General features: G+C 44.2%; 1 protein-coding gene and 1 long non-coding RNA gene across 3 annotated transcripts; one reads left to right on the plus strand and one right to left on the minus strand.

Moving 5' to 3' along the window:
- Positions 1 to 8,328: 8,328 nt before the first annotated feature.
- On the minus strand, positions 8,329 to 15,171 carry LOC115070726. The gene is made up of 2 exons (XR_003849875.1): positions 15,025 to 15,171; positions 8,329 to 9,441 (listed from the first exon to the last, which is right to left on the minus strand). It is a non-coding gene; the product is annotated as an uncharacterized LOC115070726 (long non-coding RNA).
- A 113-nt stretch (positions 15,172 to 15,284) lies between these two features.
- Tmem18 (transmembrane protein 18) lies at positions 15,285 to 23,260 on the plus strand. Of its 2 annotated transcripts, none has more exons than XM_008835399.3 (5): positions 15,285 to 15,993; positions 17,107 to 17,227; positions 18,796 to 18,850; positions 20,210 to 20,303; positions 20,383 to 23,260. In XM_008835399.3, the coding sequence occupies exons 1-5, from the start codon at positions 15,415 to 15,417 to the stop codon at positions 20,473 to 20,475; spliced, it is 942 nt and encodes a 313-aa protein (XP_008833621.1). In that variant the 5' UTR covers positions 15,285 to 15,414; the 3' UTR covers positions 20,476 to 23,260. The 2 variants fall into 2 exon arrangements, with proteins under 2 accessions (XP_008833621.1, XP_029420491.1); XM_029564631.1 differs by having other exon boundaries at positions 18,799 to 18,850.
- Positions 23,261 to 26,051: the final 2,791 nt, after the last annotated feature.

Raw genomic sequence — 26,051 nt, forward strand, 5'->3', positions numbered from 1 at the left:
CCTGGAACTGACCTCACAAAGAGGATAATGTAGGATAGCAGAGTTTCCGTAAGGAGAGTATGTGGTGTAGCTTACAATGTGAAGGGAACCAGCACAGCGTACTTCTAATCTGGAATATAGGTTTAGACTTCTACTTTGTGTATATCCCACTTTCTCAAACTGAGTACCTGCTGTGTGAGGAAGCAGGGTGATGAAATGACATCATCACTCAGGTCTTTCAGTGATAGCATCCTGCACTAGCTGTAGAAAACTGATAAAACAGGAAAAACTGTGATAGAAATTGGGGCATTACATTTGGTCTTGGGCTGTAGCTCAGTAGTAGAATGTTTGCCTAGCACGTAGGAGGCCAGTTTTTTTGAGACATTATGTAATGAAGTATGATGACTTTACAAAGAAAATGTAATAATACTAAATGTGCATGCACTTAAAAACAGAACATCAAATTTTGTAAGGAGAAATCAATAGGCATAAAAGATCAATTGATAAGTCTTCTGCTGAGTTTAGAGATTCAACACCCCTGCTTCAGTGATTGATAGATATGGAGGGCAGAAAATCAGTAAGGACATAATTAAAATGACCAGCACCATCAGAGTTCTCCTCTGAGACTGACAAGACACTAAATCAGAAGTCAAGAAAGCAAGAACACTGGCTCTAAAACAAAATACAAAGACAAACCAGACAAGACAAAATTAGTACGTTTGCTACTCAGATAATTCAAAGACCATAAAAATCTAGTTCTGCATCTCTCCTGTCCTTCTTTCAATAACTTTATTATTTTGATTCTTCAAACATTTCAATTTCATTAATAATTCTTGCTTTACAAAATTGATATTTAATTTTGTCTCATACTCAGTACTTCCCCTCACTCAGCATATTCCTGGGTCACTTTCCTTCCACTTGAAAAGCATCTTAGTCTATTTCTTTTCATTGAAGCCCGACTCTGATGTTCTATTTTTTCCTATATAAAGGGATGTTTCTATGTGTGATGTCTGTAGCTGGCAGCCATTTGCAGCACTATTAATTGATCTCCATTATTACAGGCATCAATTTTGTCTTTGTCCTTCCAACAGTGCATCTGTGACCCATTCTCTGTTCTGTGTGTTTTCTTGGCATTTTATGTTCAGTGCCTGCCCTACATTGAAGTGACATTAGTTAACATTCTTCGGATTTGCAACACTTGAAGCTTTAACTTAATGGTTTATATTGATTTTTATAAATGCAGTATTGTTTCTTTTTCTCTTTCTTTGTGTCTTTGGACTCTCACAGCTCATCGGACTTTTACATTGATTTCTATACTGTCTTACAGTAATACTGTGACATAACACAATTATGTATTTGGTCTTTGTCCCTGGTTCCTGATGCAAAACACCTAAGACCCCAGGACTGCTGGAGTGGTGGTAGTAGTGAGGTGGCATTTTTGTTATGCATGATAATCACCTATCACTTGTACCTAGGTTATGTTAATAAGATGGGCCCTGGGTACCTCAGGATGGGTTGGCTGCAAGAAGAACCACCATGGGAACGGAGGGTTAGAACATTCAGCCTCATCCCAGCCGTAAAGCAGTGAGAAGTCCTAAAGCTTAAATCAGTCCCTAGTGGCCAACCAGTTTGTCAATTTCACTCACATAATGAACCCTCCATGGTATCTCCTGAATGACAGGGTTTGGAGAACTTCCTGTCTCTCCCCTGACAGGAGAGGGGAGAACCCCCAACTCCATGGGGACAGAAGCTGCAGAGTTTGGGACCCTTCTACACCCCAGCCTGTACACGTGCTACCAGAGAAGTGGACAACAGCTTGGTCCTTGGGTGAGGTGGCCTAAGGTGAGGGACGCCTCCCCTGAAGCACCTTCTCAGGCAAATAACTAAATGGAGATGAAAGGAGAGGCCAGGGAAACTTTGAAGACAGATCACAGGGAAAGAATTATGTACCTTGCAAGAAGGGTCAAGATTAGGGAACCAGGAAAAGACCAAAGAACTTGTCTCCTGGAGTTCTGAGCTGGTTGAAACTTATTGTAGTGAACATGAAAACTGGATTCTGTGCAGGGATGATTTAGGCCTTGGGTATAAAAAACTATTCTCTGCCTTCTGGGGCCAACTGAGGAAGAATTAATTAACCAAATTCTTATTGTTGCTTTTAATTTTGCGGTCACCTAAAGGCTGTTAAATGTGGCAGGAAACTCAGGGAAGATCTTTGAGTTAGGAGATAGCTAACTCTATTTATCACTGTTAATTTGCCTTTTAGCTTTTGCTAGTTCTGGGCCAGGAAGAAACAGCTAACTGTATTTGCTGTCATCAGTTTACTCTTTGGTATTGTAGCCAGAAAGACTCTACTGACGGTTGTCTTTAACCCCACAGTTATAGTCCCCCCCCCCACTACCTCATGGTTTACCTTAACTAAGCGGTATAAGGCAGATTGAGGGTTGCTGAAATGTTAGTGCTTAAAAGCTTTACACTGCCTCCTGGAGGATCTGCCTTTTCCTCCAATTCCCTTACTCCTCGCTTACCCCAACACACCAACTTCTTGTTTGGTTTCCTTTACAAAAGAACATAGGCCATTGGCACAGGGATCTCCAGAGCTCCTTGAGTCATTTTAGCAAAATGCAGAAACTGGCAGAGTGTCTTTGGAATTTCTGACTTTGTTATTATAGGGAACAGAAAAGTAGGTAATCTGGTTCTGCTAATTATATCAACCCTAGAATGGGTGTGGCCTGTGGAGTCTGAAAGTGACACTGGGTGCTGTGTTAGGATTTATATCCCCTATGTCTGGGCTCGAAAGTGTGAGCAGGGAAGTCTACTTACATTCTACTTCATATGCTTTATTATTTCTCTGTGCAGAGTGAAATATTTTTGTTTTAGCTTATGCTTTACTATCTGTTTGGAGACATCAGTGAACTTGTGGTGTAGCTGTTACACTGCAGGTTGACATGACCATCACCATCTTGAAGCTGAACAGCGGTGATAGCCCACAGGGGACCCTTGCAAAATGACCTATTAACATTGCCTCATGGAGAGGGGAGATTCCCCAGGCTCTGGAGGCTTCCAAAACCCTCACCAGACCTTCACAAGATCCTAACAAAGCCCTTCCTTTCCCTGGAACTCCAATTGCCACAATATGAGGGGTAAATCATTTGCTAGGGTGGGATTTCTGGGTGGTTGACTTTCTATAGGTCACCCAGGGAACTTCCAGGAGATGCAGTTGCCTTTGGATCACCCATGCTCCTGTAAGTAACCCCAATAAACTCACTGATTCACCCAGATGGACTTGAACGTGAGTCCTCTCTTTGCTTTGTGGGTGCCCTCTATATCTGGAGTGAATAAAGTTTTCTTATTTCTCCTTTGGGAAAAGTATATAATACTCGTCTATTAAGTTCTTAATTTGAGGTTACTTTAATTCCAGAATTTGCAAATTTCTTTTACCTCAAATTTTCCATCTTGTCGGTTAATTTCTTGTACATATTTATTTGTTTTTACATCTGTGTGTGATTATCCTCCTGTCATCTGAATCTTCTATGTTTGATTTATTATAATTTAATGTATTAGTTTCGGTGCTCAAATAATCCCTAGTGTACTTGATAATGTTTGAGTGAGTGACATACATCACGTATGGGTAACTTTAGGAATAACGTGGGTGCCGCCTTTTTTCTGTCCCCTTCTGCCATGGAACTATTGTTGGTTTTGGTGGGTAGCCTGGTTAGAGGTTGATCACTTAACTGGATCAAGGGCTGAGATGGCTCCAATGACATTTGAGTCTTCATTTGCAGGCAGTTACTCTACTCTGGGTCACTTCTCACATTTAACCCTTCAGTCCCTTAAGATCTGAAAGTGGCTGACTGTGTTCTCAGCTCTCCCACTCCCTTTTCCCCAGCCCTGTGCCTCTACTATTGTCAGTGTGCAGCAGCTCCTTGGAGAGGTGCTCCCATACCTCAGGCTCAAGCCTGCTCCTCCCTTCTCTCCAGGGTTCTCATCCCCTAAGTCCTCACTACTCAGTAGTCTGAAGTTTTTGAAGTCTTTTTAAAAATGTGCTGTATTTTGTGCACTCTTAGGAATCTTCAATGGAAGGAATTATGTGCAGTAAACTCCCTACTGAGATGTAGAAGTCCTGCCTCCCACTGCTAATCTGGGAAAACTGACAGGGGACTACTGATTTATTTTTCAAGTCGTAATGTATCAAATTTCAATAACAACCAAGTCTAGGAGGAAGTAGCTTCAGAACCAACATTGCATGAAGTCTGTCTCCTTACAAATGTCTGCAGTTACTTAAATGAAGGCTACAGTAAAGTGGAAACCTAGTCTGTTTCCAATAGTCAAGTTAATAACTCAAAGGCTCTTTATTTCTGGCATAATACTCCATTGTTTTCATTGAGAAAACATTGTTAAATTTGGACGCAAAATTGAAGGTAAACACTTTTGTTGAGTTGTGACACTATTAATAAAAACCATCAGATGTCTAAAATTATCTTTTAAAATAAGCTTTATTTAAATTTATGGACAAATTAGCCATCAGCCAGCATGAGCCATGACCTTCATTTTCTTGACTTTGGACCAATGTGCCATTTTCTACGTTTTCTGTCAAGTACTGGAGTTGAAGATGCTCATCTTGTTCTTGTCCTCCATGTACACGTCCATCTTTAAGGTAACAAGAGCTCTGATAAAGACTCACCTTTCCACGTTGGGAGTTCTATTTAAGAAGAAATGTTTTTTTCCTTCCCCCAGTACCTCAGAACTGCCAGTGAGTGACCAATGTCCATCACTTCTAGGGCCACTGCTGGCAGATCAGCAACTCCCCAAAGGCACACGACAGTTGACTCCCGGGCTGGAACACCCGCACCAGTGATGGAATAAGGGATACGGGTCCTGCTCACATGTGGAGGCAGGAAATCATGTGGAGGTCCACCCTTCAGCCCCTGGAGTGTGCAGGGACAAAGCTTCATGGAGCCTTCCTACCCTCAGAGGCAGCCAAACAGGGGGAGAAATGCCAGTGAGGGCCCCAACCTCTAGACTGCCATCTCCGTACTTCTTTTCTGGGTGGTAGAAAGAAGCCTTTACAAACATGGGATAAATTTTTTCATGAAAGATTTTCAAGAAGAAATAAATGGGAACTGTTTCAAAAACTTGAGCTTGGAAGGAAGGAAGGTCCGAAGAGAAGGACTTGCCCAAATTCTTCATTAGCTTTCCCTTCTAGTCCAGACTGAATCTCATATATCCAAATTCTAGTCATACTCTACAGTGAAAAGTGTACACTTAATAAATATATAAATAATTTGAATTCTATTATGAAATAAGACAGTGGATTATAGAAGAAGTGCAGATCTTCCTTTAGAATGAATGGCAGTTGTAGAGTACAATGTCTTTCATGGAACAGAAGGAGGAAATCATACCCACAGGCGGGAAACAGGAGCTTATGATTTAAGGTTATTGTCACAGGTAAAGCTTCCACGAAGTGTTTAATGTACTCTTTTCATAAATGCTTTCTGTGGCTATGTGAAGGTCTCATGAAGATCAGCTGAAATCAGCAAATGATGAAATTGAGCTGAAAATTTACAGAGAAAAAAATGGAAACAAACAAACAAAAAAACCCTCTAAGTAATATGGGAGAAAGCAATTTCAAAATCAAGAGGAAGAGAAATTCCGGAATGAGCACTTTTTCTACCCTTTTGCTTATACTAATTTACTGGTTAATTCAAGAGCCAAGAGGGCACTGACTTGATTAGGACAATAATGAGATGTATGTACAGTTCTTCCTAGTTAGGGCCTGTCCCTGGAAGCATTGAGGTTCAACACAGGAGTATCATTTAGCAGTAAACAAAGTGAGGAGACTCTCGCATACCTAACTCCTACAGAATAAACTGATGTTCCTGATTGGTACAGTTTGTTAATATACATTTCCCATTTATCACTTCTTTCTGTTCACTGATGAAGTGGCCTCCTGAGATGGTTAAATAGATATTATGGATTCAAATAAATAGGTTACACATTTTTTCTTGTGCCAAAAATGTAGGGCATTCTAGCAGTCATCATGGGACAGGAATGAGATGTCAGGAATTCTCTCTTTAGTGTCTGGTTTGAGAATGTTGATTCTGAGTTGTACAGTAACAAGAATTGTCAACTTAAAAATGGCTTCCTTTGTTGAGGGTGGAGACTGTATGACCACAATGATGAATGGGGCTCACAGATGCCTGTGACAAGCCTTAAAACATTCTGAGGGCTAGGGAGATGTCTCAGTGGGTAAAAAGCACGTGCCACATAAGCCTAGAGACCCGTGTGTAGATCCTTAGAACATTCATAGAAGGACACAGTAGTGCAGGCATCTGTAACCTCAGTGTGCCCACTGGGATGGCAGAATCCCAGGCCAGCTAACCTTGCTTATACCTACTGGGATGGCAGAATCTCAGGCTAGCTAGCCTTGCTTATACCTACTGGGATGGCAGAATCCCAGGCTAGCTAGCCTTGCTTATACCTACTGGGATGGCAGAATCCCAGGCTAGCTAGCCTTGCTTATACCTACTGGGATGGCAGAATCCCAGGCTAGCTAGCCTTGCTTATACCTACTGGGATGGCAGAATCCCAGGCTAGCTAGCCTTGCTTATACCTACTGGGATGGCAGACTCCCAGGCTAGCTAGCCTTGCTTATACCTACTGGGATGGCAGAATCCCAGGCTAGCTAGCCTTGCTTATACCTACTGGGATGGCAGAATCCCAGGCTAGCTAGCCTTGCTTATACCTACTGGGATGGCAGAATCCCAGGCTAGCTAGCCTTGCCTGTATAGTGGCAACGAGACCCTGTCTCAGACAAGGTGGAAAGGGGAAGTTCAACAACAGGTTGTCCTCTGACTGCCATGCATGCTCTGTGGCACGCACCTCAATACCTCTCTCTCTCTCTCTCTCTCTCTCTCTCTCTCTCTCACACACACACACACACACACACACACACACACACACCCCTCCTGAGACCCTTCCAATAGACAGTTGGGATGGTCTTTTGGCTCTACTTTAGCTTGAGGGTCAGGAGGGACAGCTGCTCATTAGTAGGCAAACCATGGCTCTCCAGCTGCAACTTCCTGGGCACAAAGTTGGGGTGCCCATTGTACTCCCCCTTCAGCATTGAGGTTCTTGCCCCGTCTTTCGCCTGGGTGGGCTCTGCATACAGTTTCTGTTCAACTGTGCATAAGAAGGTCCATCTAGTTCTTTTATGTAGGTACTAAGGAATATAGTATATGAAGAGTTCACAAGAAAACATGAGATCACGTTGTTTGATGAGAAAATATGAAACAATATTGAACCTCCGAGGAAGAAGGAAGAAAAGGACAACTTTAAATTCTACCTCCAGCATCCATAAACATCCAGTCTTCTCTGTAGAAGGACATCATTTTTGTAGGATATGATACTGGGCCTTCAAAGGGCTAATTCTGGGAAGCAGTGTATGTGCTTTTTTTTTCTATCAAAGTTACATCATGGTGATATACAAAGCTGTTTATGACACACCAGGATAGCTCCCTCTGATGGTCAGAAATCCAGGGTCTTCTGCTTCTCCAGCAGCCAGATTGGACCTTGTTCAAAGACCCTAGGACCAAAAGTCATAGATTCTAAAAGACAACCCTGAGCAGTAAATGCCACAGCTATGGTTCATGGTCCTGTCCATTTCTGGCTTCCCAAGTCCCACATTGAACATAACACTGCAAAGCACAATCTGAACTGCACATGGATACAGTCACATGGATGACAGGGAAACTGGCTGTAGCTTCCAAAACAATGTTTCTGACCTTCAAACCTCTTTAAATGGCAATATTGAATGTGCTGATACACTACAGTACTATAGTTTAAAAAACAATGCCACTTCCCAAACAAAAGAAACAGTGTCATGTTATTTTGTCTCAGCAGCATCTCCCATATAGAAAAGAACTATGATGTGGAAGTGAGTCTTGCACACTGAAGAGATAAACAGAAGATGTCCTAGGGTGGTTAGGATAAATATCTTAATATAGAAAAATATAAAATAGTCATAAATGTTACTTATTAAGCAAAAGCTGTCTACCTATGAGCAATTTAAGATATTACAGACTTCTTGTCAAATCTTCCAGGCGACCATCAGGAGCAAATGAAAGTTCAGTATGGAGATCAGGCTGTGCACTGCGCTAAGTGACTCCACGTTGTGTGAAGCAGTGGTTTTCAGGCCGTGTCTTGCCCTGGGTAACTTCACTTTATAAGCAACGTTTGGCTATATTTTGAGTACAAATGCAGAGGCAGGATGACTACATCTCTCTGTGCATGTATACACCTGTCTAGCACCAACAGTGAGGCATAGACTGATGAATAACTTACCCTTAAAAGTAAAAAGGCACCACTTTAATGAATTTATCAAATTCAGTTGCAAACACATGGGTAGATTAGAGCCACATCAGAAAAACCAGACCCAAGAACTTATCGAACACGTCAGATCAATGAAGGGTAAAACACCTGGACTAGAAAACAGGTCACGTAGTGAGGTGATGGATATGGCTATGCCAGCCTGTCATCACAGGCAGGATAGAAAGACGGAGAATGAAGGGAGCATGAGGAGGGGATAAGCCTTCACCTGGGATCTAGTTTGCCTTTCCTACTGGCTGAGAGTCAAGAAACATTACAACCAATAAAGCCAAAATTACCAACAGAGATGATGTGTGTTTTCCTAAAGACATCTCAAACAAAGAGGTTAAAAACAATAAGTGAACTATGGTCACTCATGGCTAGAATGGGTATAATCTTGAGCTTTAGGTATTAGCCCTCCTCTCTCATCTCTAAATCTAAACAGCACCTCATATAAACCACCTTACAGTTTCATTTACAAGAAGAAATGCTTTGATAGGAGAAATAAGTAAACCAGATAATATATTTGTAACCAACTTTTAAACTTCATTTAAATTTGCTCAATCTTTAATTGAGCATATAACTTAGCCACAAAATCATAAATATAGTCATTGTAAGGTGTGACTGAATATGACTCTCAAGAGGCTCACATTCATGTGTTGGGATTATATACTGTCCTCTTCTTAAATACTTAAACTCACTCATTTTAACCCCCCTTTCTTGTGCTGCCATTTCTCTGGCATAGCCAAGGATCTGGCTCTACCTGAGTGGAGGTCTCTAAGGGGAGAACAAACTCCCCAGGCTGCTGCTGGCAGTGTTGAACTGCATTTTTCCACTGTGGCTGACATTTTCTGTGGGGTCTTGTCCAACATCTGCAAGCCAAGGAGAGGAACCACAGGTGGAGCCAGACCTGTAACTCCTTAGTTGAGGATTTCCAACTGCCAGAACTTTAAGAAAGTAATTTTCTGTTGTCTTAGCCACTGAGCCTGTGGCCTCTTGCCATGGAAGCGCCATAGTAGTGCAGAAAGGTACCCAGACCATCAGGAACAACACTTTGGCAGGTCAGAAAGGATGTGAAGACCAAGCATTTCTGTGAGCCTGTGTGGAACAAAACATTGTCCAACCAAGCTTAATACTATGTTAAGGCCTGATATTTGCACCAATAAGAACTGTACAATCTGCAGGTTCAATCTTGCAAACTATGTTTCTATAGGCACACACATATATATGAATAATTATTTTTATGTCAGAGAAACTGCCCTGTCATTCAGTAAATTCCAAACACAAATCTGCATGTTAAAAGCCCAGGACAATCTTCTGCTGATTTTGCTCATAGTCAAGCAGCTTAAATACCTCAAGCAGCTTAAATACCTGTACCACCCATTCCTGGGTTTTGTCTCTTTTGTGCCCCAGGAAAATTGCATTTGTCTTGTAGTGAACACGATTTAAAAGACATTCTAAGGCTGTTACTCTAGTAAGAATGACTCCTGATTGCTTGAAGTGAGGAGAAAATTTTGTTGTGAGTTAGCATCTCTAAAATTACATTGCCAGCCTGGTCTACATAGTGAGTTCCAGGACAGCTGGGGCTACAGGGAGACCCTGTCTCAAAAAGACAGAAAAAAAAAAGGTGAAATGACAAACCATCAGAGACCAGGAAGCTCCACAAGCCATCAGAGCCTCCTATAAACTGTTAAGAGAAAATCACATCAGAGCAGGAGGCTGGGGCTGTCAGGGGTATCACTGTGGGGCTACCAGAGGTCTGAGGTTTAGATTTCGAACACTGGTGGAGCTGGTTCACCATATACCAGCTTCTCACCATTTTCCTGTCTAGAAAAGTAGCAAATATCCCAAATAGCAAGTTGGCATGTCCTAAGCTCCAGCACAGAGTCAGCCATTTCATCTATTTTGGATCAATACAGTCAAAAGAAGAGAAAAAAAATTACTTAAACAACTTAAATACAAAGTGCACACCGAGGCACGGCAGGGAAGCTCCCTGGGTCTCAGAGCATTATGACTAACACAACCTGATGAGAATGCGGCCACTGGCCTCCCAAATATGTTCTGTAAAACATTGCTGTTAGCAGTGAGGAACAAAGCAGGAACAGGAAGTCCTCCCAATCATGTCAGTGTTGACTCAGTTTCCCCAGAAAAGGCAGTGACTGTGTGGTCCCTTCTATCCTTTTCCTTCTTTGGAAGGAGATGCCTGTCTGTTAATGAGAGGCAAGCACAGAGGTGTGCTTGGTTATGTATCATCCCAGAAAAGAGAGGATTCCCGTAGTGTGAATACTGAACGAGCAACTGTGTGTGTTCCTTTGTGTGTTCAGTCATATCTGTACCTGTCAGAGGTGCTGAGGGTGTGAAAATAAGTGAGAAGGCTGCTGACTCCATATGAAAGGCTCAGGCTACTGAGGAAGACCTGGATGAATAAATTGAGGCAGGAGCAAAATAAATTATTGTAGCTATAAAATAGCAATGTGATATAAAATCTGTCAGATTTTTCTCTATACATCTACAATTACAGATTTTGCACAAGCACCTTTAAAATGACTAGTTTTCTAAAGTCAATCTATGACAGAAGAGAACAATTATCATACTTGTCAACTCCATCAGCAGAAAAATATATCAAATGGTGCAAACTTAAAAGTCTCATTCTATAACTGAACATATTGAAATTTCACTTTTCTTAAAACCTGGAGATGTGATAGGGTCTGCCTATTAGAAGGCAGGTGCTGCCACCTAGTGCCCAGTCAAGGTATGTGGCAGCCCTGCACTCAAAGCCAGTGCGATTGGGGGAAAGGCAAGGCTGGGTCAGAGTGGAGGTGGTCAGGTCTCCTTGCCGCAATAGTACCAGTGTCCGTGTCATCTTAAACATGCTATTGTAAATCCACAGACAGAATCACAGTTTGTACGTCTGGATGTTTTGACCATGGTGGTGTGTATGTTTGAGTCTAAGCAAAAGTGAAAAGCTACAAATAGCAGTAGGTGGAGACTAAACCAAGAGGTCAAGGGTGGTTAGAGCATAGGGGGTCAATGCTGCTACTGAGCAGAATCACAGAGATGAGCACTGTGCAACCCCAGGAAACTGGACAGGAGGGATACAAGAGAGGGTGACAGTCTGAGGCTCACTCAGGGGGTCATGGTCTTTCCAGAAGTGGAAGATTTTCCATTCACTGGATTCCTCTTAGAGCAATGCTGTGACACAGGCCAGCCTTCCTTCTATTTCTGTAAAGTCCATACGTGAACATTAGGCAGAGAGAAGATGCTGTCTCTGAGTGTTTCAGCCATAAAGGAAAGGGAGGAAAGTAGGCCAGGAGGCAGTAAAGAATGAGGGCTAAAGCTGGGTGTAGAGGTCAAGCCCACTGGGGTTAACGATGGAGCGGCTGCATCTTCAGAAGCACTTCCATGGACAGTCTAGTTATGTGTTAACTGAAATTGCAAACAGCTCTTTCACCTCTTTTTAAAAATTCAATGAAAAGTGCAGTGCTGGGGCTGGAATGGCTCAGCGGTTAAGAGCACTGGCTGCTCTTGCAGAGGACCCAGTTTCCATTCCCAGCACCCACATGTGGCTAACTGTCCCTAACTCCAGTTCCAGGGAACCTGATGCCATCTTCTGGCCTTCCTGGGCATTGTATGTACATGGTGCACTTACATACATGCAGGTAAAACACTCATTCACATAAAATAGAAATAAATTTTTAAAAAGTTTGAAAAAAACAGAGGAGTGCTTTCCAATACTTCTTGTTAAAATTTTGTAGTTGATCTAAATGAAAACTGGATTGAGGGTCAGGAAAAAAATGTGTGCCAGCACACAGAATTGAACTCAAAATACACAGAGGATCTGTCTAATACCAGTACCAGATTTCCAGCAGATTACTGGTGTCTGGCCTGTTACTGGGCCTTTGTTTAGTGTAGATGAAGGATTATACTTTGGCACAAGCCAGGGCCACATCTGATTATCATCCAAACAAGGCACTGGATGGCAGTAGGAGCTTCGCCTTCAGGGCCAAGGCATCTTTGGGGATGAGGCCTCTGGCCAGCATCCCAGGCTCCACTCAAATAACAAGACTGAGAGAATCCTGAGCCTGTGAGTTGAAGACAAACTCTAGAGACTGTAGTAAGACTTTCAGTCTCTTCTTCTGCTGTCAGAACTGAGCACATTGGATAGCAAATCACTGGAAGAGACACAGGTGTGTTCTCAGTCTCATAAACCTTTCCCAAGATGTTCTCGGCTACCTCCCAGAGTCTTCCATCTGACTTGTCATCAGTCTGGGAGGCATCACTTGGCACACAGGTTTGTGAGGCTCAAAGGTAAGAGCTTGCAGGGCAAGGTCATCAGGAGTTCTGGCCTGAGATGGCCTCAAGGCAACTCCATGGCTGGAGGTTGTTCAGAGCCTAGTGTCAACTGACAGCTGGAAGCATAGATAGTAGCAACATGGAGGTCATGTGGAACTGTGTGGACTACAGCAGATTTAACCAGAACAGCCCAGGCAAGGAGCAAGTTGAGTGACTTCTAGCTTCTGATTCAGGGATGCGCTACAACACGTATGTGGAGGACTGCAGCAAGCAAGGTTTGGGGGCTCTGTATGGCTTGGAGTATGACCCCTGGGTAGGGGTGTACAGCTCTTTTGTGGTAAGCAGGTTCCGACTAGGGCATGGATGACCATGACCACCTGGATGTTTCCTGACCAATGCAGTCACAAGCTGGGGGATATAGGTGTCATCCTTCCAGTCATCTATGTTCTCAATGGGTGAGAGACTTCAGGCTTTGAGGAGAGATATTTTTTCCCCTTCCCATGTCTCCTTAATTTTCCTTTCTATTCTGCCTCTAACCACCTGGTAGAGTACAAATACCAACCAACCAGACCACACCTTGACCAACACTGCTTAGCCATTCAGTCCTCCGGCTCTCCTACCCTAATTCTTCCTTTATTCAAACCTAGAGGTCATGTCAGTGCCCTTAACACAGACTTGGGGTCAGTGAACTCCTCAATCTATTTTTCTTCCTAATGTGGCCAAACCAAGTAAATCTTTCTCCATCTCCTTCATTATTATTTGTCTCTTTAATTGGCATATTGGGACAATGGCTGAGCCTAGCCTATCAGGTCTCCCTGAGCTGGAACATTTGTCCCCAAGCCCCTCTAACAATGTGAACAGAAGACAAGAAATTTGAAACTACGAAGCAAATAGACATTTCCCAAGAGCACAATGGTTATCAAAGTTAATAAAAATGCAAAAACTTGAATATGTTAACCGATGAAAAAATGTTCAAAGTACTTAATAGTTCTCATCTAGAATATAAGAACCCAGAGGAATAAATGCTCAGCAGCACTTCCCAAACTTTGAAACGTGTTAATCCCTATATTAACTAATTTATTCACTCATTCATTTGGTAACTGTATACAGATTTACTATGTGCTGCAAACCAAGGAATAGCGGAAAAGCTCCTGGGCTTGCAGAGCAAAGCAGGATATCATTTAACAAGCAATGAAACAAACACATGGCAGACAGCAAGTAAACAAACAACATGGGTACAAATGTGGGTGACACTAAGCCACGTCTTATGTGGTTGTGCTAGCCAGGACCTGTAAGGATGAACCATATAGCCCAACTGGTGTGTGTGTGTATGTGTGTGTGTGTGTGTGTGTGTGTGTGTGTGTGTGTGTGTGTGTGTGATTTTCCACAACAGAGTCATTGGCTCCTTGTTAGGGCAGCCAAAAGAACCACCAAACCAATAAGCAGACGGAGAAAGAGAGAAGTCAGGCCAGCAGAGACCTGTTGGGATGTGAGAGATAAAGGGTGGACACAGCTGGTTGCAAGAAGACTAAGGCTCCCCTGGGACAGAGGGCTTGGCACAAAGCTTGGTAACCCTAAGAAAAGAAGACAGGCCATGGACAGGAAAGCAGGTCTCTGTGTGGCTGGAGATACTGCAAGGCCATGTGATCTGACATCTATCAGGGCATAGAAGAGTCAAGGGGCCCCAAGAGAAATGGACACTTTAGAAGTGTTCAAGCAAAGTAGTTACTTTGCTTTGTGTCAGATGATCTCTAGCTGTAAAGAATGGACTGTGGACAGAGACCTGTGGCAGCAGCACAGTTCAGGGATGGAAAAGTGTTAATCAGATAGTGAAACCCAAACCTGAGACTCCAGATAATTAGACCTGGAGGGACGATTCCTTGTGTACTGCCTGTGGAGAAGTTTAGGCTGGGTCCTTCAGAAACCAAGAGGGAAAAACCACTGCAGTTGCTTAGCAACATGCACCTGTGGCTGGTTCCCATGGCCTAGGAATACAGTCAATTTCTATTATCCTTCCTGCCTTATTCTCTCAGTGCCAAATTAACCCAAAGATTGGGCCTCTCATGACAGCAAAGTGACTGCACTTTACTTCACATTCTCATTCAAGCTCACCCAAGTCAAGAGTAACTAGCACTCAGAACCAGAAGAAAACTTTTCCTAGAACTTATAGAGACCATTAGTCTGTTGCAAACTAGCCACATCCCTATCAAGACAAAAATGTAGCAACAGCTCCAACGGAAATAAAATATAGTCTATTGTGAGCCAAACATGAGTGACAATGGCTTGGGAACATGGATTTAAGTAACCCTGAATGATGTTCCACTGTGGAAGAGGTTGCATGAACTTTCATAATTACAACAAAGGAAAGCCGTAAATTAGTGCATTTACCAAATATACAGGTGGGAACACCAGGCGGAGGGGCTACAGCAGAATGGGCTGGAGAGACGGCTCAGCAGTTAAAAACACTGGCTGTTCTTGCAGAAGACCTGGGTTCGAATCCCAGCACCAACATGGCAGCTAACAACTGTCTGTAACTGCAGTTCCAGGGGATCCGACAGCCTCTTGTGTCCTCTGCCGGCATTGCATGACACAGGTGCACTTAACCTACATGTAGGCAATACATAGATACACATAAAAATAATAAAGTATTAAAAATCTCTTCTATAGGTGCCAGTCGGTATCTTATAACATTCTTTGCTTCCCAGATCTCTGAGGAAGACACCAAATTCATCCTGATCTGTGGTCTATCCAGGGTCTGCGGGTTGGGGCACTATATACATGCAGAGCCTGTTGGGCACAGATAATTGCGCCGGTCCCAAGTCTCTGAGGAGAGTGCGGTATTCACCCAGGGTCTTTGGGGTGTGGACTCCATGCCCATTCCGTGTCTCTGGGCAGTCACCAGGCTCATTCCAGGTCTGTGGGGCACTCAGACTCAATACCCAGTGCCCGCCTGTGGGGATAGACTGCACCCTGTTCATCCCGATGTGCGGGGCGGACGCACACTGTCCATCAGTCTGTGTGGGGTCGTCGGATCATCCCAGGTCTGTAGGGCGCAGGAGCCCGGCCGGTCTTGGGATGTCAACCACAGCACAAGAAGGAAGTCGTTCTACGTCTCTTACAGCGGTACACCATACCACCACACCTGGGCCTTCGAAAAGAAAATGCATGGAATTCTCGCGAGAGCACCCAAGTGCTAGGCTCACACCAGTGCAGATCTCGCGAGAAGAGATCAGATTCGTTTCCGGGCGGTGGGAAGCGGCAGCCTGCTCCCGGCAGTTGCAAAGGCCGGTCTCCTGCACGATGCCTTCCCCGTACTCCGTCAGAGCTTTTCCCGTCAGCATCCCCGCGGTGATCACGGTAACTTGCAGGCTCTGGAGACCAGGGACGCTGCGTGTGTGTGTGTGTGTGTGTGTGTGTGTGTGTGTGTGTGTGTAGCGTTGCTTTCCCGGCCAGGCTCTGTGTGAGTGTGTGTGTGTCGAGCGTTGCTTTCCTGGCCAGGCTCTGTGTGTGTGTGTGCGTGCGTGCGTGTGCAGCGAACGTTGCTTTCCCGGCCAGGCTCTGTGTGTGTGTGTGCGTGCGTGCGTGCGTGCGTGCGTGCGTGTGCAGCGAACGTTGCTTTCCCGGCCAGGCTCTGTGTGTGTGTGTGCGTGCGTGCGTGCGTGCGTGCGTGCGTGTGCAGCGAACGTTGCTTTCCCGGCCAGGCTCTGTGTGTGTGTGTGTGTGTGTGTGTGTGTGCGTGCGCAGTGGGCGTTGCTTTCCCTGCCAGACTCAGGACAGACTGTCTTGCTGGCACGTGGCACAAGATAGGGTGGTCTCTAGCGGAGAGCACTCGACTCAGCCTGCAGGGCATTGGGACTCCATGCTCTGGAGCCTGACTTGGCTCATAGAGCAAGGGCTGGGAAGGACCTAGTGTCCGGCGGGTCAGTCAGGCTGATCTCAGCCCAAGGTGTGGACACTGCTCACCTGTAAAGCCCAGGAAAACCGATGAAGCACTACCTAACCACCTGGGTTGGGTGCATTGCAGAAGTGTTGGGGACAGTCAAGTTCTGCTACTTAGAATGGCTCTGAGTTCCCGACCTTGACACAGGAGTTTATTCTGATCAGCCTCATATAGCCCAGGAAGTGCAATCTCCTTGAACAAGCCAACGTCCTTTTACTCAACTTGTTTAGGGATAAGTTGACCCCTTAGACTTCACCAGCTTAATAATTGAACAGTGAAAAGGGCTGAGTGGGTCATGCCTTCCATTCTGCGTACTCAGACTTTATTTTAGAAACCCTGCTGTAGTTGAGGCTTTGCTGTTTCTTCTCCCTTCTCTGTTTGCCCCCCCCCCCACGCCACCCAGAGTCTGGGAGGCCTAGCTGTGGAGTCCCACAACTCAGGGGTGGGACCAGTAACCCTCCCATTGCCCACAGGAAAGCAGTGTCCCAAACTCTCCTTGGCTCCTGGTTTCTAATAGTGTGTCTTCACAGGAGACAGACTGGACTGAGCCGTGGCTCCTGGGGCTGGTTGTCTTCCACCTGTTCTGCCTGCTTCTCACATGCTTCTCAACACAGAGGTATAAACTGCAGATTGGACACTTCCTGTGCCTGGGTGAGTAGGAGAGAACTTAACCCTATGCTCTGACTGCTGTGAGGTAGTCCTAGGTGTATGTATTGTCTTCACAGAACCTGTTAACTCTTCCATTCAGCATTCTGTGTGGAAACCATGAAGTACTTGGACATTGAACTCAGAAGGGGCTTGCTGAGTACTGCCTATGTTCCTGGCTGGCCAGGGAGAGTATGGAACAGCAGTTGTACAAAGATGTGCTGTGCAGACTCTGTTACACAGATATTTTCCTCCTTGTGTTCTGTCCCACACTGCTTGACTTTTCATGCAGACATTTTCTTGCTAGGTTTAGACCCACACTGCCTGCTCTAGGAGGCAGAATGTAAATTAAAAATTCTCTGCATAAAATGAAATACTGACCCAACTTAGTGATGGAATGATAGACAAAGATTACACAGAAAAAACCCAAAGTCATGGTACTGGGCCAAATGGGTCCAGTCAGTACACTGAGCCCCTCAGTTGGGTCAAAAGAGTATGTGGTAAAATATCAGTAAAAAAAGATAAAGAGTAGCTGGCTGGCCCTGGCATGAGGTCTGCCCCAAATGCAGACAAGCGGGCACAGCTCTTGAAGTACAGCGTAGGACATGGATGGGAAGTCAGATCACAGGTCAGGTACCACAGACCTGGAGCTAAGCATTCCATTGGTGAGGATTACATCTATAGATGTACTTGATTGTGTAGGTTTTGGAAGAACTGAGATTTTGCTTGGCAAATGGAAGAGCTGATTTTAGACAGATGAGTAAGTTGGCTGTGTGCAAGGTAGGAATTCCTGAGAAATGCTGGGGCTATATTGGTGAGCAAAACAGGCTTCTGAGCTTAATGTAGCTTCATGGGGGATACCCATGTTCAGTAGATAATCATAGATATATTAAATTGTACTGTCACCAGCTGTGATGATCCTTCTAATTCAGAGGTCAGTGGTACAGTGAAATACTCTGAGGGGCCTGACAGGAGTCAGTGCAGGAAGTACAGAAGCACACAGGTATGAGCCGACTAGAGTGCTAGGGTGAGTAGTTCTGCAGAGGGCTAATGTGCAAAGGCCCAAGGCAGGTGCCTTGGAAGATGGATGTCCCATCAGTTGACCTAGTGTATTTGGAAAAATTTTCTAAGCTTAAGAACTATGCATGCTTATGATTTTGAAGATGGATGACCACAAGCACCCTTACGAACTTCTCAGTGTATTCAGGGTTCTCAGTGTGATTTATATGCTTCATGACTTATTCCATCTTCTCAAACTGAGGCCCCGTGAGACTGGGCTTTCTACCTGGATCATGGTGGCCGCTGCGAGTGGAGAACAGCTTCATGGAGTTTTTATTAAGACCCTTAGGGTCTATATATGTGGTGATCTCTGTTTCTTTTTTCCTATTAAATGGGCATATTCTATAACTTCATAATTTTATAGCCTTTACTATATAATAGCTAAAGTGGCCATTGCATTTCTCAGCCATCTTTTGGTATTCTTGTGTATTTGACATTGTAGAAAGCACACACTCTACATCTATAATGATTCGTGGTTGGTCACATTCTCTAACATGGTTTCTGTCTCTTCTCAGTAGTGTTAGTCTATTGTGCTGAGTACATCAATGAAGTGGCCGCAATGAATTGGAGGTAAAGTCAAGCTTTTTGATCTCTTGACTGTGTCTTAGGAATTTCCCATTGCAGTGGTGTTGTCACTTGGAACTTTCCAAATAAAACACAGAACTTAGAGAGAAATTGAGGACGCCAGGAATTGCAGCTATATAAACATTGAGCGCCCCTTATAGATGAGCTTAGACCCTGAGAAACAAGCAGTTAAACTTTTTGTTGTTGACAAAAGAGACTAGTTCAACAAATTTTTTTTTTTTACTAAAATAATCAAAAGCTCCTTCTTAAAGCTATGGGCTATTCAACAAGACCCCCACTGTCAGGTGTGGGATAACTCTTTAAGAGTTATTGGTCAGTGAGATGCTAAAGGCTGTTAGAGTAGTTAAATAGTTGAAGAATGGTATAACCTTTGTTGATCGTGCCACATAAGCGCTAAGACATTGGCCAATTAAGTTATAACCTAGGAGAAAATGTAGTGGACTACTTTAATTTGAGTTACGTAATTCAAAAGTGGGATTTTTAGAGAGCACGGAGTCTGTGTTTTTAGGTAGTAGGTGGTACCTGTGAAACCTCCTGCTCTCTGCCCGCTCCCCTTGGAAACATACATGTCTGGGCAGTCAGAGCCTCCAGAGTCATCTCCCTGCTTCCCCAGCCCTAACCTGGCACCTTATTTTCCTGAATGAGTAGTCTGTCTCAGTACTTAGAACATTCCAGACTGTCCCCAGTCATTCCCTGCTGCCACCTCATGTCTGTCATTCCCTCCTCCTGTTTAGGATCTTGACCTCCTTCATCACCTGTATACCCACACCCTACCTGCTTTGTCTCTATAAGTCAGACTGTCACTCTGCCTGAGTCCCTCCCTCCCTCTAGAAGGTGGGCTTCCCTCAAAGGGGAGTATATCTTTGCTGTTCATTGCTGTAACACAAAGCTCATGTAGCAGGTTTCTAGTCACAGCTGTCCAACACGTTTCCTGTGCTGGCTATTGAAGGAGTAATCCTAGTAGCTAGGTCCTGCCTTCCACCACCTGGCTCTGTACCTTTGGGCAGGTTGGAATCATTTAGCCTTTCAAATGTCCTGTACAGCTGTATTTGAGTAAGGTGTTGGGAAGACAGGCCCCAGCACAGCACTTTCTTAAGTGGCTGTAATAGGAGTATAGCTCTTACTTTATCATTTATGAAAGTGTTAAAGCTGTTTCTGTACAGCTTTAAGAACTGAAGTCATTAGTGTCTTATAATTGATGCCAAATCTGCAACTAACCCAGCAGGCCCATTCTGGACAAATGTCTCTGCCTTGAATCATTCTTGGGTTAGGTATCAATTCTCTGTTAGGTTCTAGCACTGAAAGGCCTGATAAAATGTCTTTTTTGTTTTTTTCTAAAAACAGGGTGTTTTCAAAGTACCAGTACTTTGACTCCCGAGGGATGTTCATTTCTATTGTGTTCTCAGCACCGTTGCTGTTCAATGCCTTGGTCATTGTGGTATGTGCAAACTTTTACATCCTGGTTTTCTCTAGATACATACTTCCTGGTTTTAATCATTTCTTCAAATGATTTTTAGATTATGTGGATACGAAAGACTTTGAATGTGATGACTGACCTGAAGAACCTGCAAGAAAAAAGAAAGAGGAGAAAGGGAAGAAAGGGAGAATGATGTCACAATGGCTAGGACCTCAGCTGTTTTCCTGCCTGGGCTGTTTCCAGCATTTAGCTGTGCATGGCCCAGTGTCCTGTTGTCTGACTCAAGGTTTGGAAAATGGTTCTTGTATTTTATACTCACCGTGATGGCCCATTGGCTGAAGTTGTATTTTAGAAGCTTCATTGACTGTGTCACCTGGATGCTTGCTGAATATGGACTGTCATCAGTGTGTTGGGATCTTTCTGGTTCAGCCACAGGAAGAGCCCTGCTCAGCCTTTCAGGACTTGCTGATAGATCTCATTACATAACTGGAGTTCACTCAGTTCTGAGTGTGGAATCTCAGAAATAAACAGAGCCATCCTGCTGTGGTACCATCACCCTCTCACCTGTTTCCAGTTGTGGCTTTCAGCTAAGGGTGATTTTGTTCCCCAGAGACTTGCGACACAGTTTGGTGACACTTGCTGTCACGTGTGGTGGACATGGTGCTTGTGTCTGTTGGGTAGAGCCTAGGATGATGCAGAAGTCCTACAGGGTACAGGACAGCCCCATCGGGGAGTGCTTTCCTGCATATGTGGGCTGTTCCCAGGCTGAAGGATCTGTGAGGCAGATATGGGCAAAACAAAACAAAGTGCAGTGTATCTCACTTCCATGAAGTGAGGCCTCTAAAGAGCAGCGTTGGGGCTATGCTGTTGAAAATGTTTTGTTTAAAAATATTAAGCTAGAATGGAAGCTATAGTCAAGATTTCATGAAGAATAATATGTCAAATGAGGCCTTTGGTTTTGTTTCTTCTGGATGCAAAATTATAGATACTCAGTGAATGGCTTAGCTGTTTCTACAGTCTGTGGCAAGCGTAGATCAGTTGTGTTCTCTTGAGTGTCACATCTTGTGCAGTTGGGTGTCGGGAGCCATGAGCAGGGCATGCTGTTATTTCTGCTGCTGCTCTGTTGGACACTGTTCGCTTCTGGAATCTGGAGCAGTAGATGGAAATGACAGGTGACTGGAGACCCAGACTAGAAACAGTATTCAGTACCAGGATGTTGTAGGCTCTTGACTTCAGTTTAAAGGAATAATTTATGAATTGTTTCCTTAATAGGCAGGTTGATAGATTACAAAGATGTCCTGAAATCCGGGTATGTAGTTTTTAAATGTTCACACCACCTCAGCCTCCTAGTGGAATGCTTGCTGAGTTCTGGTGGTCCTCAAGTCTGAGTCAGTGACATTGTCTCAGTGAAGCCACTGCAGGTTCTAACCTGACTTGTCTTCACAGTTCCTTCCTGATTTTTCTTGACACTTTTATATTGAGCACAAAATGTAATGTAGGAAGTACTATATTGTAAGTCAGATTTTAAATTTAAAATCATCCTGTTAAGTGACGGGCAGTGTATCTGTTTCTGAGAATTTCTAGTTCAGGGTTTTTAATCATATAGCTTCAAAAGAGCTCACTGTATTACAAATTAGTTTCACAGAAAAGAACAAATTGGTCAGTTTTTGACTAGATAAATCTGGAACAGGAGACTGTCAAGTAGGTATGGTGCTCACCAACCAGATCTGTTCACTTCAGGCCTTTGAAGCAGTGATGCAGAATGAGGCTGAGAATGGTTGAGATGTCTGAGTTTTGGCACCATCCAGGGTAGCTGCATGGCGTTGGTTGTGGCCAGATTGAGAGGAACCAGAGCACTTGTAGGTTCTGTGCATTTTAGGACCGCACTCTCAACACGCACATTGGGACTGCCTGTGTTCGGTCCGTTCAACTAATTCTAGTTTTTCTCTAGTAAAATTCTGCAACAGTATTGTTTGCTTTACATTATCTTGATATTAATAACTTCGATTATATATAACCATGACCTTAGTGTTTGAGCTTTCCTTCCTTACCTCTGAGTGTATGATTGTGGATTCACATGTGATTGGTTTTTGAGATGGTTATAAATATTTTGGGCTGGGGAGATGGCTCACTTGTTAAAAGTACTTGCCTTCCAATCATGAAGATCTGAGATTGGTCCTGAGGACCCATTTAAAAAGTTGGGCACAGTGACATGCACATGTGGAGACAGGTAGGTCACTGGGGCTTCCTGATCAGTAGCCCAGCCTACTTGATAAGCTCTAGGTAGAGAAAGACTCTTTCTCAAAAAACAAGATGAGGGCTTGTGAGATGACTCATTGGGTAAAGGTGATTGCTGCCAAGCCTGATGACCTGAGTTTGATCCCTGGAACCTACATGGTGGAAGGAGAGAACCAGCTCCCATGTCCGGTGACTGCATGCACTCACACACAACACACACACACACACACACACACTCTAAGTAAATAAATGTAAAAAGGTGGAAGGTGTTCCTCAAGAACAGCACCCCCCTGATGTCCTCTGGCTTTCACACACATATACATGTACACATACACTGGTACACACATGAACACATAATAAAAGTTTTGCACACACATAAAAGTTTTATCTTTAATGAAGTTCATATTCAGTGCCTAAAATTGCACTATGAGGAACTGTCTTAATATTTTGTCTTTATATTAGGGAAAACCCTGAAAGCCAGACTTATCATCAAGCAATTGTGTAGTTCATGTGATGTGTGTAGGTTCATTGCTGCTTTGAGAATTTTACATGTGACCAGTGCTATGTTTACACTCCTGTAATGAAGGCTCATGGGCAATGCTTTGATGAGTAAACATGCTTTTACTGTGTACTTACAAACAGAGCAGAGGAAAGGCTTAGGATAAACATCTCACACATTCCATCCCATGACACCTTTGTTGGTTACTATGCATTACTATACAATAAAATGCTTGATAATATACAGTGTGCTTTTCACTGTGTGTTTTGAATCTAATCCTAAGATTCCCCTGCAGTACTGGCTTCTTGGCCTCTGGCTGTGATCCTCACACCCCTGGAAACCCAAGACTCAGCATCAATAGAAGAAAATCAACTCAAGCATGGAGCTGTGTGTAATAAGAACACCATAGGCGAGCCTGGATTTAACATACTGTGAGGAATACAGCGTCAGGACTGTCATTGTCCTTCCCCTTCACAAAACATCCGTTTAGAAGTAAAATGTTCACAGACCTGCTGAGAGATTCAGAACAAGGCGCTTCAGCGTCCTGTCACAGATGCTGGAGTCTAGCACAAGAGCTGGCTCCATCCCTGAGGCCCAGGACTCCTGATGACTTTCTTTGGGGAAGGACTCAGAGCATCCTCATGGGTGCATTAGGTGGAGTGTAGGGTGATGTGAAGTTCTGCCAACCAGCTCATTTGACCCTTTGTGTGTTTACTGAGGCCACTTGTGGTCAGGGAGTGCCTGATTTGCATCCACTCATTCACATGACAGGTAAGAACTAGACACCTTAAGTGTCAGAGACTTCAGGTCGACATTGTAATCCAGTGAATTGAGAGACAATGTTTGCAATTACTAAGTGTATGTAGTCACCCCCAGGGAATGGAGTCTAAGACCCCTTCCAGATACCAAAATCCACAAGTCCCCAAGTCTGTCAACATTAGGTGGTATAATGTTTGCACAGAAGCTACATGCTTTCCCTCCCCTCCCCCCTGCATAGTTTAATCTTTAGATGATTTATGTACCTGACACAATGTAAACACTATGCAAGTCATCTTTACCCTTTTTCAGGAAATAAGAAAAATGGCCATTCATGTTCAGGCTAGATGCATTTTTCCTCTTGAACATTTTCTGTCCAAGTTTGGTGGAATTCATGGGTGTGCAAAGGTTGGGTGTTAGAAGTGCTCTGGAGAGAACAAGCAGTGCGGGAAGCACCTAACTTAACAGAGTGGTAGATTTTAAGCAGTTCCTTAAGGGAGAGGGTTGGTAGAACTGCAAGTCTTTGGATCAGCTGCAAGCCAGTGGAAGCCAGTGAGAGACCGGAATGGGTGGAGCCTACCCAGGCCCGCAAGAGGCCGCACCCAGCAAATCCTTACCCAGAGAGACCTTTTACCCAATATTCCTGCAGCCTGGAAAGCCTGGCATTTACTGACTGATGTGGGTGACCATAACAGGGAGGTTCAGGGTTAGAGTGGGGCCTGGATGTATTGGAGCCGGAGGCTTACGCTGTTCTGTAGCAAAGGGGCTGAGAAGAGAAGGCAGATGCAGGAGGCAGTTTGTGGGGACTTCAAAATGCAGGTTTGGGGTTGCTTCTGATGCAGATATGGGACGAGGTCATGGGGTCCATGTGTTCTACAGAAAGGCATTGGAACAGGACAGAAGCTCACAAAGCATGAAGCAAATGTCAAGAAGTGCAGGTTGGTGTTGAGTAACAATTTCCTCCTAGATAAGACATTCAGTCTTAGAGGGATGCTGGTTAAAACACAGGATGTTCAAAGGGGAGGTGGAACATTCCATCCTGCAAGGAAGCTTTTTAAGCTTGGGATGTAAACTCAATAGATCCAGGAAGTCCCCCAAACTCAGCAGATTCATCCAGGTCCCTCCCTTCCCAAGCATAGGGAAGCTGAGACAATCAAGCTGAGCTCAGAGCCTTGAAGACTCACCTCTCCTAGCGGATTGGAAACCACAGATCAGCTGGAAGAAGCAGAGACCAGCTGAGTTGCCTGGGAAAGAAACGATCCATCCTTTTGAACTGCCTGAAGGTTGTGCAGGGCACTTCAGGTTTCCTGCTTTTGTGGTTGAGCTGTCACCTGTGTTGGAGTGGGCTGTCACCGTGTTGGAGCAGGCTGTCACCCGTGTTGGAGTGGGCTGTCACCGTGTTGGAGTGGGCTGTCACCCTGTTGGAGAGGGCTTTGGTGATGCAGCCTGTCATTGGTTCCCTATTTGGGGTTAGTAAATGTTTGATCATGTCCCAAGAATAATGTCACAACAGTCCTAGAGCGAGAGGAGAAAGTGTCCAGGGCCAGACCTGAAGGCAAGAAACACTGCTGCTCGGGTGAAAAAAGGCTGGTGGCCCTGTATTAAGCCATGTCTTGGCTACCTGGCCTTGGCTGGACCCTCTTACACAGAGGTTGGTCTAGCATGGTCATTGGTGGGACATCTTAACCAATTGACTATTGCTGTCTTGCCCCTCTGTAGATTTTCTTCCTTTTCCCTGATTTGTAGTTTCATTGTGGTGCATCCTCAGACAGTAGCCATCAATTGTGGAAATTTTCTAGCTGGTGTTTCTTCACATAGTAACCCTACCAGAAATGCACAAAACATGGCAGAAGCAGAGGACCTTGTAGGACCTGACAGGTGCACTCTTTCAGGTGACAAGGCCTCTGTAAGACTGGGTCTAGTGTGACCACCAGTTCCGGCACACATGTTCTGCCTGCTTACAGTGTGCGACCCCCTGTGTTGTGTTTCAGAGGTCTGTAAGCCTTAAGTGGAATGGGTGGCTCTGTTTGCATTGATTCCAGTTGCTGTCAATTTTCGATTTTTAATAGCTGCTTTTTAAAAAAAAAACTTTGAGAATTTCATACATGCATATAAGATGTTTTGATCAAATCCATGCCCACTCCCTCCCCTTCAACTCCTCCCATATCTCCCCATCACTTTTTTCTGACAACTTTGTCGTGTTCTTTCTCTCTTTCTTTTCTTTCTTTTCTTTCTTTCCTTCCTTCCTTCATTCTTTCCTCCTCCTCCTCCTCCTC

Source organism: Nannospalax galili, unplaced genomic scaffold (assembly GCF_000622305.1).
Source record: "Nannospalax galili isolate Female #2095 unplaced genomic scaffold, S.galili_v1.0 scaffold557, whole genome shotgun sequence".
Taxonomy (NCBI): Eukaryota; Metazoa; Chordata; class Mammalia; order Rodentia; family Spalacidae; genus Nannospalax; species Nannospalax galili.